At 45.6% G+C, this 13601-nt stretch overlaps 2 protein-coding genes across 6 annotated transcripts in view; one reads left to right on the forward strand and one right to left on the reverse strand.

Annotated features, from left to right (window-relative positions):
* LOC119444777 (glutathione S-transferase 1) overlaps nt 1–1120 on the forward strand; it is a 63888-nt gene extending 62768 nt beyond the window's left edge. For all 5 annotated transcript variants that reach the window (XM_049663629.1, XM_049663627.1, XM_049663628.1 and 2 more), the window contains one exon: nt 881–1120. In XM_049663629.1, the coding sequence (XP_049519586.1) occupies nt 881–1018 (138 nt within the window). In that variant the 3' untranslated portion in view covers nt 1019–1120. The remainder of the gene's footprint in view (nt 1–880) is intronic.
* The window catches only part of LOC119445778 (glutathione S-transferase 1-like), a 603258-nt gene that overhangs the window by 242427 nt on the left and 347230 nt on the right, over nt 1–13601 (reverse strand). The gene's annotated exons all lie outside the window — the stretch shown is intronic.

The following is a 13601-nucleotide window of genomic DNA, read 5'->3' on the forward strand; positions in this document are numbered from 1 at the left end:
GTAGAACAATTAAAAAATCAGTCACAAGGTACGACCAGTGAGATATTATCCATTCTCGCGATTGAAATTCAGAATAAAACTGCTATTGTTTAGGACATATACTATATAAGAACAAGCAATCTCTGGCAAAAGAGTGCCAACATTTCAACGTGTGTACCCAGCTTATATTTCACACTATCAAGTATGAGTTCGCACATAAGGGGCTGCCACCAATTGTAATAAGAATACATCTACAAGCGTAGTTAACAAAAGGTGTGTAAGTACGCGATGTAGCTTTACCGCGAGCTTACGCTAGTAAGCGCACACGAACTTCAACACAATCTAGTACACACATACAGTACCAGCAGAAAGCTACTGATTGCATTATTTAGAGAAGATTCGAGGCTTTCTCCGCTCATTGTTTCTTTTTCAATTGTTCAATTTTCCACATTCTGGCTGACGATGTTGTACGCCACTAATGTAGTAAGTGCCGCTCTACTCGTGAAGCGGGCAGTCAATGACTTCATCTTTGACGTGTGTTTACTACGACACTTCGTAAAAGATATTTTTTGGATTAGTGTTCCAAACACTTGGCCCATCCCGCCCTGAAGGCCATTGTGGCTTTTCAAAGATTCCGCGAACTTCCTATGCGCGGTAATTGTGCTTTTAGTTTTTCGCGATTTTCTGTGTGGGCAACAGCTTTTCTTTACTTATCGCCATCGTTGTAGTTTTCTATATTCCTTTCATTTTTCTTACCACAACGCCGAGTAACTTACAAATGCAGACTAGATAGGTTCAATGACTCAACCCCATTTCCTGGTACATTATTTGTCTTCCTCTCCTAGTCCTGTCTTGCGTCTTCGTCTTGTGATGACCACTTGCTCTGTTTGCGTAATTTCAGGTCGACTGCATCGACCATGCCAAGTACCCGAAGCTTGCCAGCTACTACGAGCGCATGAAGTCGGAGTTGCCTTATTTCGAGGAAATCTACGGGCCTACAATTTGCCACGTGAAGCAGCACTGGGCTTCGCTGCAGTAAACTATAAAACTTACGCTAAGCAACTAATAAACAAGGAAATTCAACTAGCCGTGACGGAGAAGCCGTCAATAAATGGCTCATTAAAAAGTGCGTTACTTCAAACCTTTTGTCATTTGCCTTTACTTCGCTGGCGTCCCACCAGCTCCGATTTTACAAGCTGTTCTTGGGGGAAACAGAGATGCAGCAAAGGCAGTTTTCTGCGCTTTAATACCGCTAGAGTTCTTCCGCCACTTTAACTAGACTGCGTTTTGTATGTTTGTCTGGGTCTATAGCCTCTATCGTGCCAACTTTGGCCAGTGTGTGCGCGTGGCTCTCCAATAAACCTCCTCAACTCCAACTGGGTTCGCTTGGCTGCGTTGCCGGTAATCATTCCAGCGTAGAATTTCACTTCTGTCGTCGTAATGGGGAGGCCACATTTATGGGGGTATGAGCCATTCATTGTCTTACGTAACGGACAGATTTAATTTTGAAGCAATTTAGTTTCGAAGAATCGCAAGCGGAAATGGTGGGCGAGTGCTGCTAACCACGCTGCCGAAGCAAACTCGAGACATCGAACGCAAGCGACAACGGTGGACAGCGGGCATACCGTCAGTGACGTCGTTCTCTCCGTCGCAGCCGAACGTGTGTGTAACCTCATAATTGAGAAGTACTTTAATGAACCTTCGGGATTAAGCCAGTGATAAACACAGGGGTTGCACGTTTCAGCTTCGCTGGTTAACCATCTCCACGGAGTGGAAGGGCCGATGGATTTTTAATTTTTTTTCTCTGCAGCCGGTGCTGTGGCACTCACCCGGCTACGCTTCCGCATATGCTGTGGGAGTGCCCAGCACAGTACACACACATTAACACCACGACCCTCTCGTCGAGGTTGCGTGAGGCTCTGCGGCGCTCCGCCCTCGACGACCAAACCTGGGCGACCTAGCACGCCCGTGAGGCGGTTGCGAGGCAAGCCCTCGACGTCCCCTCATGGGAGGCTTAGCCCCGGCCATCTTAAAGTGCTGGTTCCGCAATAAATGTTTATTCCTCCTCCTCCTCAGCGCCAACTGCTGAAGTCGCCATGGATACCTTCTAGGCACTGAACTAAATCCATACGTGCACACTGTTACATGTGAATAGAATCCAGTAGAACACGAAGATCGTCAAAACCCGGAAAGGTTGGCAGTAACGTAGATCAGCGGACAAAAAAAGAGAAAAAAAAAACAATAAATTGGAAGTTAACCGAAACTCATTTGCGCTATCGAGCAGCTGAAGAGGTAAGTTAGGCAACGACTAAAGAAGCGCCTATCTATACGACAGGCAAGGAGCGCATTTAAGCCTTAATTGATGGATTGTGTTCCCCAACTATATGTACTAAGTAAGGAAATATTTTATCCCTAATTCCGCAAGGTGCATAAAGAAACCTTCAAGGGTAAAAAAATTTGCTGCAATGCGTAAGCAGTCCGAAGCTTAACAGGCCGACACTGAGTGAGGCTTATACCTGTTCCCCTAATGTATCGTAGACTGTATGGAAAGCCGCACGGGATCCTCGAAACGACAGTTTACAGTTTAGAAAAATTTCCTCCTCTATGATCCAGCCCTCACAACTGACGAAGTCGCTCCACAAAAGGCTATAGCCAGGAGGCTAAATGGAGGCAATAGTAGACAGGAGGCTAGTAAAGATAGTTTGGGCCGAGCGAGCTCATTGACCACATCAAGTTCAGACAGTTTCTTTGCTGGAAAATCATATGTGTTTCTATCGTATTTTTATGCAATCCTTGGGCGGATGAATATTGTCCCCTTTTCCAAAAAAAGGACCTACTTTTGCTATGTTGCCGCGCAACAACTCAATTTCATCAAAGTTAGTTATTTCCCGATGTTGCAACTTGACTTTCAGTCGCTTGACTTTCAAACCGTTGGCATGACTAGCCCGTTTGAAATTTTACCAACGTACAGCGCTTTCAAGCACCTGTATAGCACTTTTTTCACAAAGGGAGTAATTTATACCCATACGTTGGCCATAATATCCCCCCCCCCCCATTTCCGCTACATTTTATATAGGTGGCATTCATATTTCTCCTAAGGCAGCGGTGTGATTTCTGCGTGGAATTAATAAAACACGCTTATAACGTTCTGCATCACTTGTATACGTAACTTAATGGTAAGGCAGCAATTAGCGCAAACATTTTTAGATTCGCGTACACGTTACGTCGATTGCCTCTAATTTTAAACAGAGATAAACAATGCGACTTGTTTTGTTCTCCAAGGACACCGGTGCAATCTGCTACACTCCTCGTACAACACACAAATATAGAGAAAACAACGGGGGTGATTACTTTGTTGCAACGCTTTTAATTAAGCCAGTAACCTTATAGTTTGCCAAACATTGCACTTATCAGGAGGTCCATGTCCACCAAATATAAGCGTGGTGTAGTGTTAGTTGTCCCGGAACATTGGGAAGCATAGTTAATCGCGGCCGAATCGCTCTTTTGAACACATGCTTACGAAACATTTTGCAAACACTGTATTTTATTCGCGCGCATTAAACTTCGCACACAGCATTTCCGTTGCGCTTTATTGCTAGAGCAAGGCAGCATAGACACATTTATCTGTGCATTGAAACAAATGCACATATACCCCAATGTTCTGTGGCACTAAGTTTCTGAAGCACGCACATGCTGATTTAGCTGTTATGCTTTGACCTTAGTAAAGATGTAGCGTTGCACTGTATTTTTATGGAACCCCGGAAAACATTTGAACATCACAGCACAGGGTGTAGCTGTACAAACTTCATATAAGTGCAAGTTCGCTCCACAATTCCGAAACCGGCAGTGCGCACAAACGTACCCATTTGCATTTCCTGTCTTTTTTCCGCAATGAAGATTTCTGGCATGGTCAATGAGATATAGAAACCTTTTTTTTTGTACAAGCGATACCCAGGTCGCAGATGGTGTATAAGTGTCACTTATCGTCGATTGGTCTAACAGCGTATGTAGTTCAATACAATTCGGCATAGACACTTAAGACTGCTTACGTGTGGGAATGGGCCAGCATTATAGTCCCTTTGGTGAATTTTTTTTTCTTTTATAGCGCGTTTCTTGTCCGTGCAAGCTCTCGCTTGTGTTCCAACTGCGCATAAGTCAAATCAAAGCGCGCCAAGCGTCTCAACGCGCTCATTTGCCCCCGAGGAGCTCATAACTCGAAGAACCGCTCAGCGACGGCTTTGAATATGCGACGTGATGAGTCCAATGACGCACGCACTAGACACACCTTTAGTCAACCAGAACCTATGGAGGCACCGTGGCGTCGGGGATGCGTTCTCATCTCGCACCCAGACAGAAATTTACCAAATTTTCTTTTCGAAGACATTGATTTAGCCTTGTTTAAAGGAACCCCCTGAGAAATTCGTTGTCAATCCGGCCATTTTCCGCGTGTTTTTACTCTTTGCCCCGTCTGCCATTTTTGTTACCATCGCCAAAAATGGCAGACGGGGTGGCGACGACGACGCCGAATTTTGGAGTGATGGGGTATATAATGCTGCGTCACTAAAATGAACCAATATAATTACGATCATAAGTGTTACCGGTTGTGCCGAACCAAGGTTATTTTTTCACTTCCTTTCCCAAAGCCTTACCAGTCTAAGAGCTCGAATATTTCTAAGCATGCAGTGAATAGCATTGGAGAAATTGTGCCACTTTGCCTGTTCTTTGCATGTTACTGTCACGTAAAGGCACCCCCGGCACCATGCACACCACAATCTGTACCCGAGGGGCCATCTCGCGCAAGTCGTCTACGCCCTTCGCGAAGCGCATAGGTAGTCCTGACCCTTTTCTGTTTAGCACGTCATTTAGCCCACCTGCTACTACTGAAAGGTTGCGTCCGCCAGTATTTTCTGAGAGCTGTTCTTTTGCTCACTCCATGACAGCGCCCAATGTGCACCATCTCCGCAATTTACTCTCAGCACCCAGCAACATTTGAGTTGCTGGCAATAATCACCCTTTCACTCTCTCCTATGGTCGAGCCTCTCCCTGCTTCCCTTTGTCATCCTTTTCCGCGTGATGCGAAATTTACAAGGGGCATTCACCTCTGCCCTCCTGTTTTTTCTTTTTTTTTTGTAGCGGTTTCAAGGTAGGCGAGGCTGTTTCCAGCTCCCACCAGCCTCAGTTTCATGCATTCCACATGTTTTATTGCCACTCCCTGCCCTGTCACGTCGGGAGACAGCGTTCCATCGTTACAACCATTATTGTTCATGATGGACGGCTCTGTTCAGCCTTTCCTCGGCTGCTTGGAGTTTTTTTTTCCACGGCCTTCCATGCATCCCGGTCCATACTTAGCTCATTTTTGAGCTCTTCGACCTGTTTCACAAGCTCATCCTGGAAATCCAACACTTTCTTTAGTCTTGCACCGACATCACCGTGTCTGCCTAACGACTCGATTTCTTCTACATTCTTATCCGTCCCCTCGTCTACCTTGAGGGTCCCTCCACACCCTGGTACCGTCTTTCTTGCCATGTGTTACACTTAGCTTTCTTTAATGCAAACACTGACGCTTTCAGAGCACGTACTTACAAGCAAAGGCCGATACGCGTAGAACCTACATCCTTAAAATGTCGCAAATTAATTATCACTATTGTTTGAAAAGCAATTAATGCCGCACAGATATAAGGTATGGCACGCGTTCGCACGTATTCAAACAATGCGGCCACGCTTTCACTGCGCTACCAAAGCAATATTCCTGATACCAATGCAAACGCACTAAAACTGCTAATAGCTAATAGTCTTGCCAATTCCATACTACTGTTTAAGGGCTATAAAGGCTAAACAACCCACACGGTTGCACGTGTTGAAACACGTGGCACGAAAGGACGCTCTGACGATCCTGCAACGCCAAATATACACTAAACAAACCCGCGTACACGAAACAAGACAAAGAAAATAAAGAAAAACAAGGAAACTAGCAAATTATTATTCAAAGGCGATAAGGATGTGCAAATAAAATACTCCAAGTCTGCGAATAAAACACAGAAGCAAGCTGAAAGCATGCACACAAAACGAATGTTTTCGTTGCCGCCACGGAGACCTAGGAAAACACGTCCGTCCACTACAAACATCCCTCCACTACCACCACACTTCCCCTATGAGCGCTCGGCGTCCCCTAACGGCGCCACCGCGAAGCCTCCGCATGGCCTCCGAAATGCATGGCTCGCCGGTTCGTCGAACGCTGAGAAACGCGTGGTGCGTTTCTTTATGGACGCGCTGTACCCTCTAGTGTCGCTGCTGAGACGTGAGCGCGGGCCCTGCGAGCTGAGAAGCGTGGCTCACAGGTGTGCGCGGACGATGAGAATTGTTCCGCCGCTTTCGTACATCAAGTGTCACATACCCAATGACCCAAGTTAGCGAGATGATTATTCAAGCGGCGCATGCCTATAGTGTATTCATGGCCTAGCTCGCTGAAGCTCTGGCGTGAAAGACATACATTGAAAAGCGGCACAAACCCAGTGCATTTGTAGCGCACCTTGCTAAATCGTCATGCTGTCCTTGGGGAACTTGTGTGAGGTCGGCTTCATTCCGCCAAGCATCGGATAAATTTAAAGGATCTTCTTTGTCGTTGTAGAGAGGCACACACCTATTGGAACATTCCCAGTGACCTGAGTTGGCGTCTAAGAGGTTCATTGCAGATCCGGACAGAGTGAATGGCACATACTCAGAGGGACAAGTTGGCGTCAAGGAGTTTCATTGAAGATCTGTCCCGCATCTACAATGACCCATGTCTGTGGAAAAGAGTTTCGTTGAAGAATGGCACATATGTATTTGCTATTCCTCAGAAATCATCATTTGCGTCGCTTCACTGTATTAGTATTTGAAAAGCATCCCCCCCCCTTCCAGTAAACTGTTTCATAATTGCTCTCTTAGCATAACAAAGCCCATAGCGCGATAAACAATAGGTCAGTCTCACGGCGACACTTGACATTTACTACGTGCAGTGAGGGTGCTCGATTATCGGGCCTATTTTAAGCGGTATCCTTTCGAGGATGTTCAGAACAATGTAAATGCACAAAGCTCGCACTTGAACAATGTGACTCTGTCGAAGTATCACGCGTGTGGCGCCTTGTGTCCGTGCCTAATATTGGCACGCCAGTATCGGTCTTTTACCTCCCGCCCGCCGACGTTGTTCTTTTCTAGCTTTACGCGAGCGCTTGCAAACCTACAGCACGTTTTCCGATATATGTTTTTCTGCTTGCTATCGCACGTGGACAGGAATGGTTGCCTACGTGTCACTGCGTTCACAACCTTTCAGTAAAGTAGTGATGAAAAAAAACAAAGCAGCAATGTCCCTTAAGCTTTCGTCTGGCCAGCGAGAATATCCTGCCGGAGTTGTAGGCCAGCATGATTTATTTGAGTTAGACGGTACTTTGCTTCAACAAACCATTGGCGAACTTGTCGACAGCAAAATAGGAAATCCAGCGTGACTGTGGCTTTGGCGTCTGAAATATGTTAAGTTAATTGTGGTTAATACTGAAAGACTTCGAATCGTTTGGCAAAACCTTTTTTTTTGCTGAAGTTGCAACGGGCGTGGCTGGCTTATTTCAAAATTAGCATAGGAAAACTTTGGTCACTTTCATAGGCGCCTTAGCTTCATGTCGTGAGTTTCGCTGCAGCAAAAAGACATGGAACCGCCAAATGCACTAGAGCCATTCTAAAAAAGAAGAGCATGATAAATAACAAAATCATGAGCCATTCCACTCTGTGAAGGTGGATGACCAAGGAAGCTGTTTTTTATTTTTATTTATTGCTCAACGAAGATGTTTGGCACACGACGGAGAGCACACGATTTGCCTCGATTTCCATGGCGAGCCGCTTGCAGCCGACCTCTCGGGAACGATCTTCATCGGTGTTTGCCGCCCGCCGCCACCGATTGCATTCTCGCATCTGTTCTCGCCGTCGCTATTCCGAGGCGCACTGCTCCTCGGGATTGCGCACTATACGCGGCCTCCCTATTACGACTGAAGAAAAGAAGGGAAATTCAAAATGAAGAACGGCAGCGGGTTTTCCTTCATCCATACCTAGAAAGCACGACGCTGCCGTAGCCCCGGAACAGCGTAAGGAAACTAGGCACACACGACCTTGGAACGACGAAAAGAGAGGGCAGTGTGAACGTAGACATGGCCGACGCGGGCCGCACAGCCGTAAATATTTTAGGAACGCTTATTATCTACCACAGAGTCTATTGGTCTTGAAAATTGTGCCTGTTGATAACTAATTTAATCAAAATGCATATCCAAGTGATCAGACGTATAAGGTTTTACGTAGAAAGAAGCGATTTTGCATCAAATTTGGGAGCTGTGTTTCTGGACAAGCAGATCTGTTGACGGACACTAAATATGCATAGAACCCTAGCCATAGACAACTTCGCTGTAATAGGTTGAAGTATATTATGAAATTATAAGTGGCCGTACGATGACCATTGTAAGCCTGTTCATTTCACCAATTCTGGTTTCGCAACGCATCGATCATTTAGTACATGCTGTGCGAATATGAGTCAAAATCCGGGCTGCACCCAGATCACATCAAGGCACGGGCACGTGTAGACGAGGCGCTTGCCACCCTTTCCGGCACTGTCCATCTTCAGGCAGCTGCTTTCTACGCAAGTGCAAAATGTTCATCGACACTTCGCAGAGATGCTCGACAAACGTTCTTAGTACGTAGTCCAAGTAGGTTGTGCAATTTTTCCAGCAATCACCTAATGCGCTTAAAGGGGCAGATGTCTCGGCAGTCCTCGTTCTTTTAAAAGACAGCCTCTTTCACGAAGCAGGGTTTGTTCATTAAATGACATTTTTGCATACTGCACATTGTGCATATTGGAAAGCTGCCGTTGTTTGCTCTGCGGCAGTGATGTGGAACAATAGGTATGCAATACGTTGTTTTCTCTATAGCTCTAATAAAGAATAAAAATTGCCCTTTAGTCTATCTGCCCATGTGTTACATTGTGAACTGATTGACCGGAACATTTCACTTCAGAATTTAAGATTCCGACTCAAGTACATTAGTATTACGTGCAGCTTCAGCGGAAAAAGATTAGCATAAGTGGCCGATGATCGGAGCAGGGAAATCGCTCTATGCGACTCTCTTGTTCCCGCGCACACTGGTATCTAAGGTGCCACATGGTTCATGTTTCAAAGAGGTGGTACTTGGCACTCTTGTTTTTGGCGTGCTAGGGAACAACAGGGTCGCGTGCCGCCATTTATCTGCTTGGGTGATCGGTGACTTGTGCTAATCTTTTTCTGCTGCAGCTGTACGTCAGTATTCAGTGTTCTGCCGAACAAAAATAAAATAATGCCTCCATGAAAGATATCGCGTTTTCTCTAATCTACGCTGGCCCCGATTCTAAGCCGACCCCGGAATGTCCGAAGCCAGAAAAAAAAACGAAAAAAAAGCGGGCAAGTTTGCACTAGGTCGTGCAAAGCTTAGGCACAGCAAAAGTGTCAATCTTCAAGTCTTACTGGCTGCTACAGCTAGGTATTAACATGGTTGCTGCTAGGTCTTAACTTGGTTTAACTTAACTACGCATGTAGGGAAGGTATTCTCGAGCGATAATTTTCAGAAATACCTTCCCTTCGGAGGCCACGTACGCAATCGGCCGGTAGCAGCCTGCTCACATAGAGTCCATTATGCAGACTAGTACATCTCAGAAACGCAGCGAGCGCAGATATAGGCTTCTGTGGGAAGTCAAGTTGGAATACCTGGTAAAGGACGCCTCATTCTGATAGTGAACCACTGTCCAGTCTATCGAGAACTGCACACTTTATTTCTGTCTTAACAATATAGCGCTGGGAGATCCCAAAAAAAAGCCGCAGTTTCGCCCGAAATGCGAAGCACCGATTGTCATAGCAAATTAGTGGACAGCTATAGAAAGTAAGGATAGTAGCTTTATTGGCCGTATAAACTTGTAAACATAGGCATAATACTAAAATTAACAAGCAGGGTGTCACGCGCGCACAAGCAAACATGAACGCATCTCACTCGATGACCGCTGAAATTCGCTGTGAAAACACTCGAGTGAGTCGGTGCTGCTGCAGCAGCGAGCGACTTGAGCTTCGTGCCGGCACTCGCATCCACGCGATCTTAGCCACGAAAACACAGGGAAGGTGGACTCTGCCAAAGCCGCAGATGTCTTTCAAGAACCCCCCCCCCCCTTCCCCTGGAGCATTCCAGCCCGGCGGGAGCACGCGGCATCAATAAAGCGCGACCTCTCCATCTCCCTACCCTTACTCCGGAGCGTTGTGCGCGACTGGAAGACTGCGTGCTTCCTTCCCGCTTCCCGCCCTCGTGTGCGCGAGCCGCGATTGCCGGCTCGCCGTCACATGCTTTCACTCGTACGGCGCGCGGTGACGACTTCATCGCCCGTGGACTTTATATGGAACCTCACGGCGACGGCGACGGTGACGACAACGGCATAAATTCGCATAGAGTGTCTGTACTATAATTGCTACCGCAATAATAACTTTTTAAATGTATCTATAGGCGCAAGCTCAGAGCTCCTATGCTCAAAGATGCAAGTTTACTTGCAGCCTTGCATCTGTTTTGCGTGTTGACTTCCCAGTTTACACGCGTCTTTTGATTAATTCACACATTGGCCTGCTTAGATTATCGCTATGAGTCATCTCTGCTGTGCGATCTTTGTTGGTGGTATAGTTCTTCCGCTCAGCAGTTTATTCCGTTTTCAGATGAAGCGGCTCGTTTCAAATTTCTGAACCAATTTGATAGAAATCGCTCCTGTATCAATAAACTTTGGTTTATTGCTGTTTTCCATTGAACCTTTTTCTAGTAAATAAATAAGCAACTAGCTACGAATATGGCTATAGTATATCATCCCGGGATTCTATGTGAGAATTAAAACGTGTTAGCACGTTTAGTTTAGTACTGGAACTACAAATTTTCACCAAACAATGCCAACATGCATGACAGCGCGCGTACCCAGCTTTTAATTCATGCTATCAGGCATAAAGGAGCGCGTAAGTGAAGGGGCTGCTAGCAGTTGCAGTCGTGTGTAGTTAATTAAAAGTGCCTAAACATGCAGCGTAACTTCAGCACCAGCGTCTTGAGTAAAAACACATGAACCTCCAGAGCCTTACTTTTCTAATGCATAACACGCATCTCGTATTAAAAACAGAAAAAAAATGGCTCTTCCAGCCATTACTTGAAAAAGTCTCAACACTTTCTACATTCAGTCATTTTTTTATTACTTTCATGTCGCGATTTTCCATATTCCGTCTTTGATTCTTATGCAATCCGCTATTTCCAAAACTGCATTTTTGGGAGATGGTCAACCACTGGTTTTTGGGTGTGTACAGACAACCGACTACTTCATGAAAGAGTTGTTTTGGTTTAAGGGTCCAAATACCGTGCTCGTCAGACCACTACGGTTATGGTGGCGTTTCCGAAAGACAGCGAACTTTATGTGAAACTCTAAGAAGAGATTCCAGTCTTCTTTCTTATTTTTCAAATTCTACAGCTTTTACCTCCTCATCATCATCGTCGTAACTATCTACTTTCTTTTGATTCGGCTATCACATCGCCCTTAGGCTCAATAGCTGACCATACTAGATTTATTACTCGGCGCCAGTGCTGCGGAGGCTACTCTATTGATGGGGTAATTACAATTCGTACTACGTGCCTGTGTCTATGCAGTTGTTTTTTATTTTGTTCTGCTTTCTACCGAATAAATACTTCACACAATTACAGGTATGACTTGTGGGCGTAAGGTTACATCAAATCACGCATTATTTGTGGACGTTGATGCTTTCAGTGTGGAACGTGCTATGCTCGAGCGTTCCCGAACGCAAGTGGGGTGCTGTGGCAGCTAGTCACAGAAACGTGTCAGTGCACTAGTGGCAAGGCAAACAGATTTGATCTACGACGCCTTATAATTAACGAAATTCTCATATTTTCCACATCAAAGTTTGAGTCCTGACGCTACATCTAATAATTCGTACATGACCGAATACTCCCTGTATTTTTTAACCTTATCTGACGTGCTTTTAGAAGTCTCTCTAGACTGTCTCCGGCGTTTTGCTATATGAAAACATAGCATATAACGCACTAGTTCATTCCGGCCACTCAGCGTATTCGTTATAGTAAATTTCTTTCTCGCCCAGTTTTTTTTTTTTTTTGCATCCTTGTATAGCGATAACCGCTTACTCTGCTTGCCGAATTTCAGAACTCGACCATTCCAAGTACCCGAAGCTTGTCAGCTACTGCGAGCGGGTGGAATTCGAGCTGCCTTACTTTGAGGAAGTCTACAGACCTGCCGTCTGCTTTTTAAAGCAACGCTGGGCTTGCCGGTCCCTACGTGGGACTAGCCGGGTGGCGCGGGGTGTCCCCTGCGTCTTCTCTGGACCTCAATAAAGTTATTTCACTCACTCACTCACGCTGGGCTTCGGTGCAGTAAAATATGAACTCGCTTTAAGCATTTATTAGTGGATAAAATTGAACATATTGTGCGGCAAGAAGCCACCATTTAGTGAAGCAATAAAATGCTCATTCCTTGGAAACTCCACTTTCTTTCATACATATTTATTCGGTGATGTCCCTCGGGTGGACATTTATGAAGGCGTTAATAGCGATGTGATTACGTGCTGCACAGGGCCCTAGATTTTCCCTTAAATCTTATAAGGATGCGCCCGCTTGGTTTTTCATAACCTGTAAACCCCATTATCACAGTTGCATGTTCACGTACAATATCGCTCACTCTGAATTAACACTTCGGGGATGCTTAGGAGTAATCGAGTGCGCATGATTCCCGAAACAGAGAGAACATACCTTACAGGGCTCTGCCATGGCATAAACGAGCATCAGTCATTGTTAGTTTCTTATCAGGTGTACGTTTTCATGGGCACACATACGGAAAACGGACTGAAAATTCATGAAATGATTGCACTGCTTCGTATGCACCAGGCACACCCTTTTACTGCCTGACACTTGGCACCCAATGCGTGAGATGATTTCGAATGTAGCGGTATAGGCCGCGCCCTCGGGAATTTATGTTGCCTTAGGTGGGCTTTTTCGAGTTGTAAACCGCGACGTCCGATGCGTCTCGCCTCTCCCGGAGCACCGTCTAGGCGCTGCGACAAGAATCAATGGTGTGCTGAAGGCTGTACTACTAAAGCGTTCGCCCTTGCAAAGAGCCGTTAATTACTATTCTGACTCTGTCAGGAGCGTACTTACAGGAAGGCATGCAGATTAGGCCCCTTTTATTATTGTCCACCTAACGCGTCATTCCAGCCGCTTTTTAACATTCCATACAGGTTACGTTTGTGTCACATAAATCATGTAGAAGAGCTCGTAGATGTGGGCCACATTGTACCCCACTTTATTGACCGATGTCCTGCGGGCATTTCTTTCCCCCTCTGTATGAATCCTTCCAGCCAAACTGCTGTAGGGATATATCTTAAGGACATTCCTGCAAAAAGCGGCAACCTAGCTATGGCAGTTTTTCGCGTTCCTTATTTCATGGAAGTGTAGTAAAAATAATTCATACTTACGTTTCATGGCAAGAATTCTAAGAGCGTAAGAAATAAAATGACAGTGTTACGAGAAGGGCCAGTGAC

The sequence above is a fragment of the Dermacentor silvarum genome, chromosome 3 (assembly GCF_013339745.2).
Source record: "Dermacentor silvarum isolate Dsil-2018 chromosome 3, BIME_Dsil_1.4, whole genome shotgun sequence".
NCBI classification, from domain to species: Eukaryota; Metazoa; Arthropoda; class Arachnida; order Ixodida; family Ixodidae; genus Dermacentor; species Dermacentor silvarum.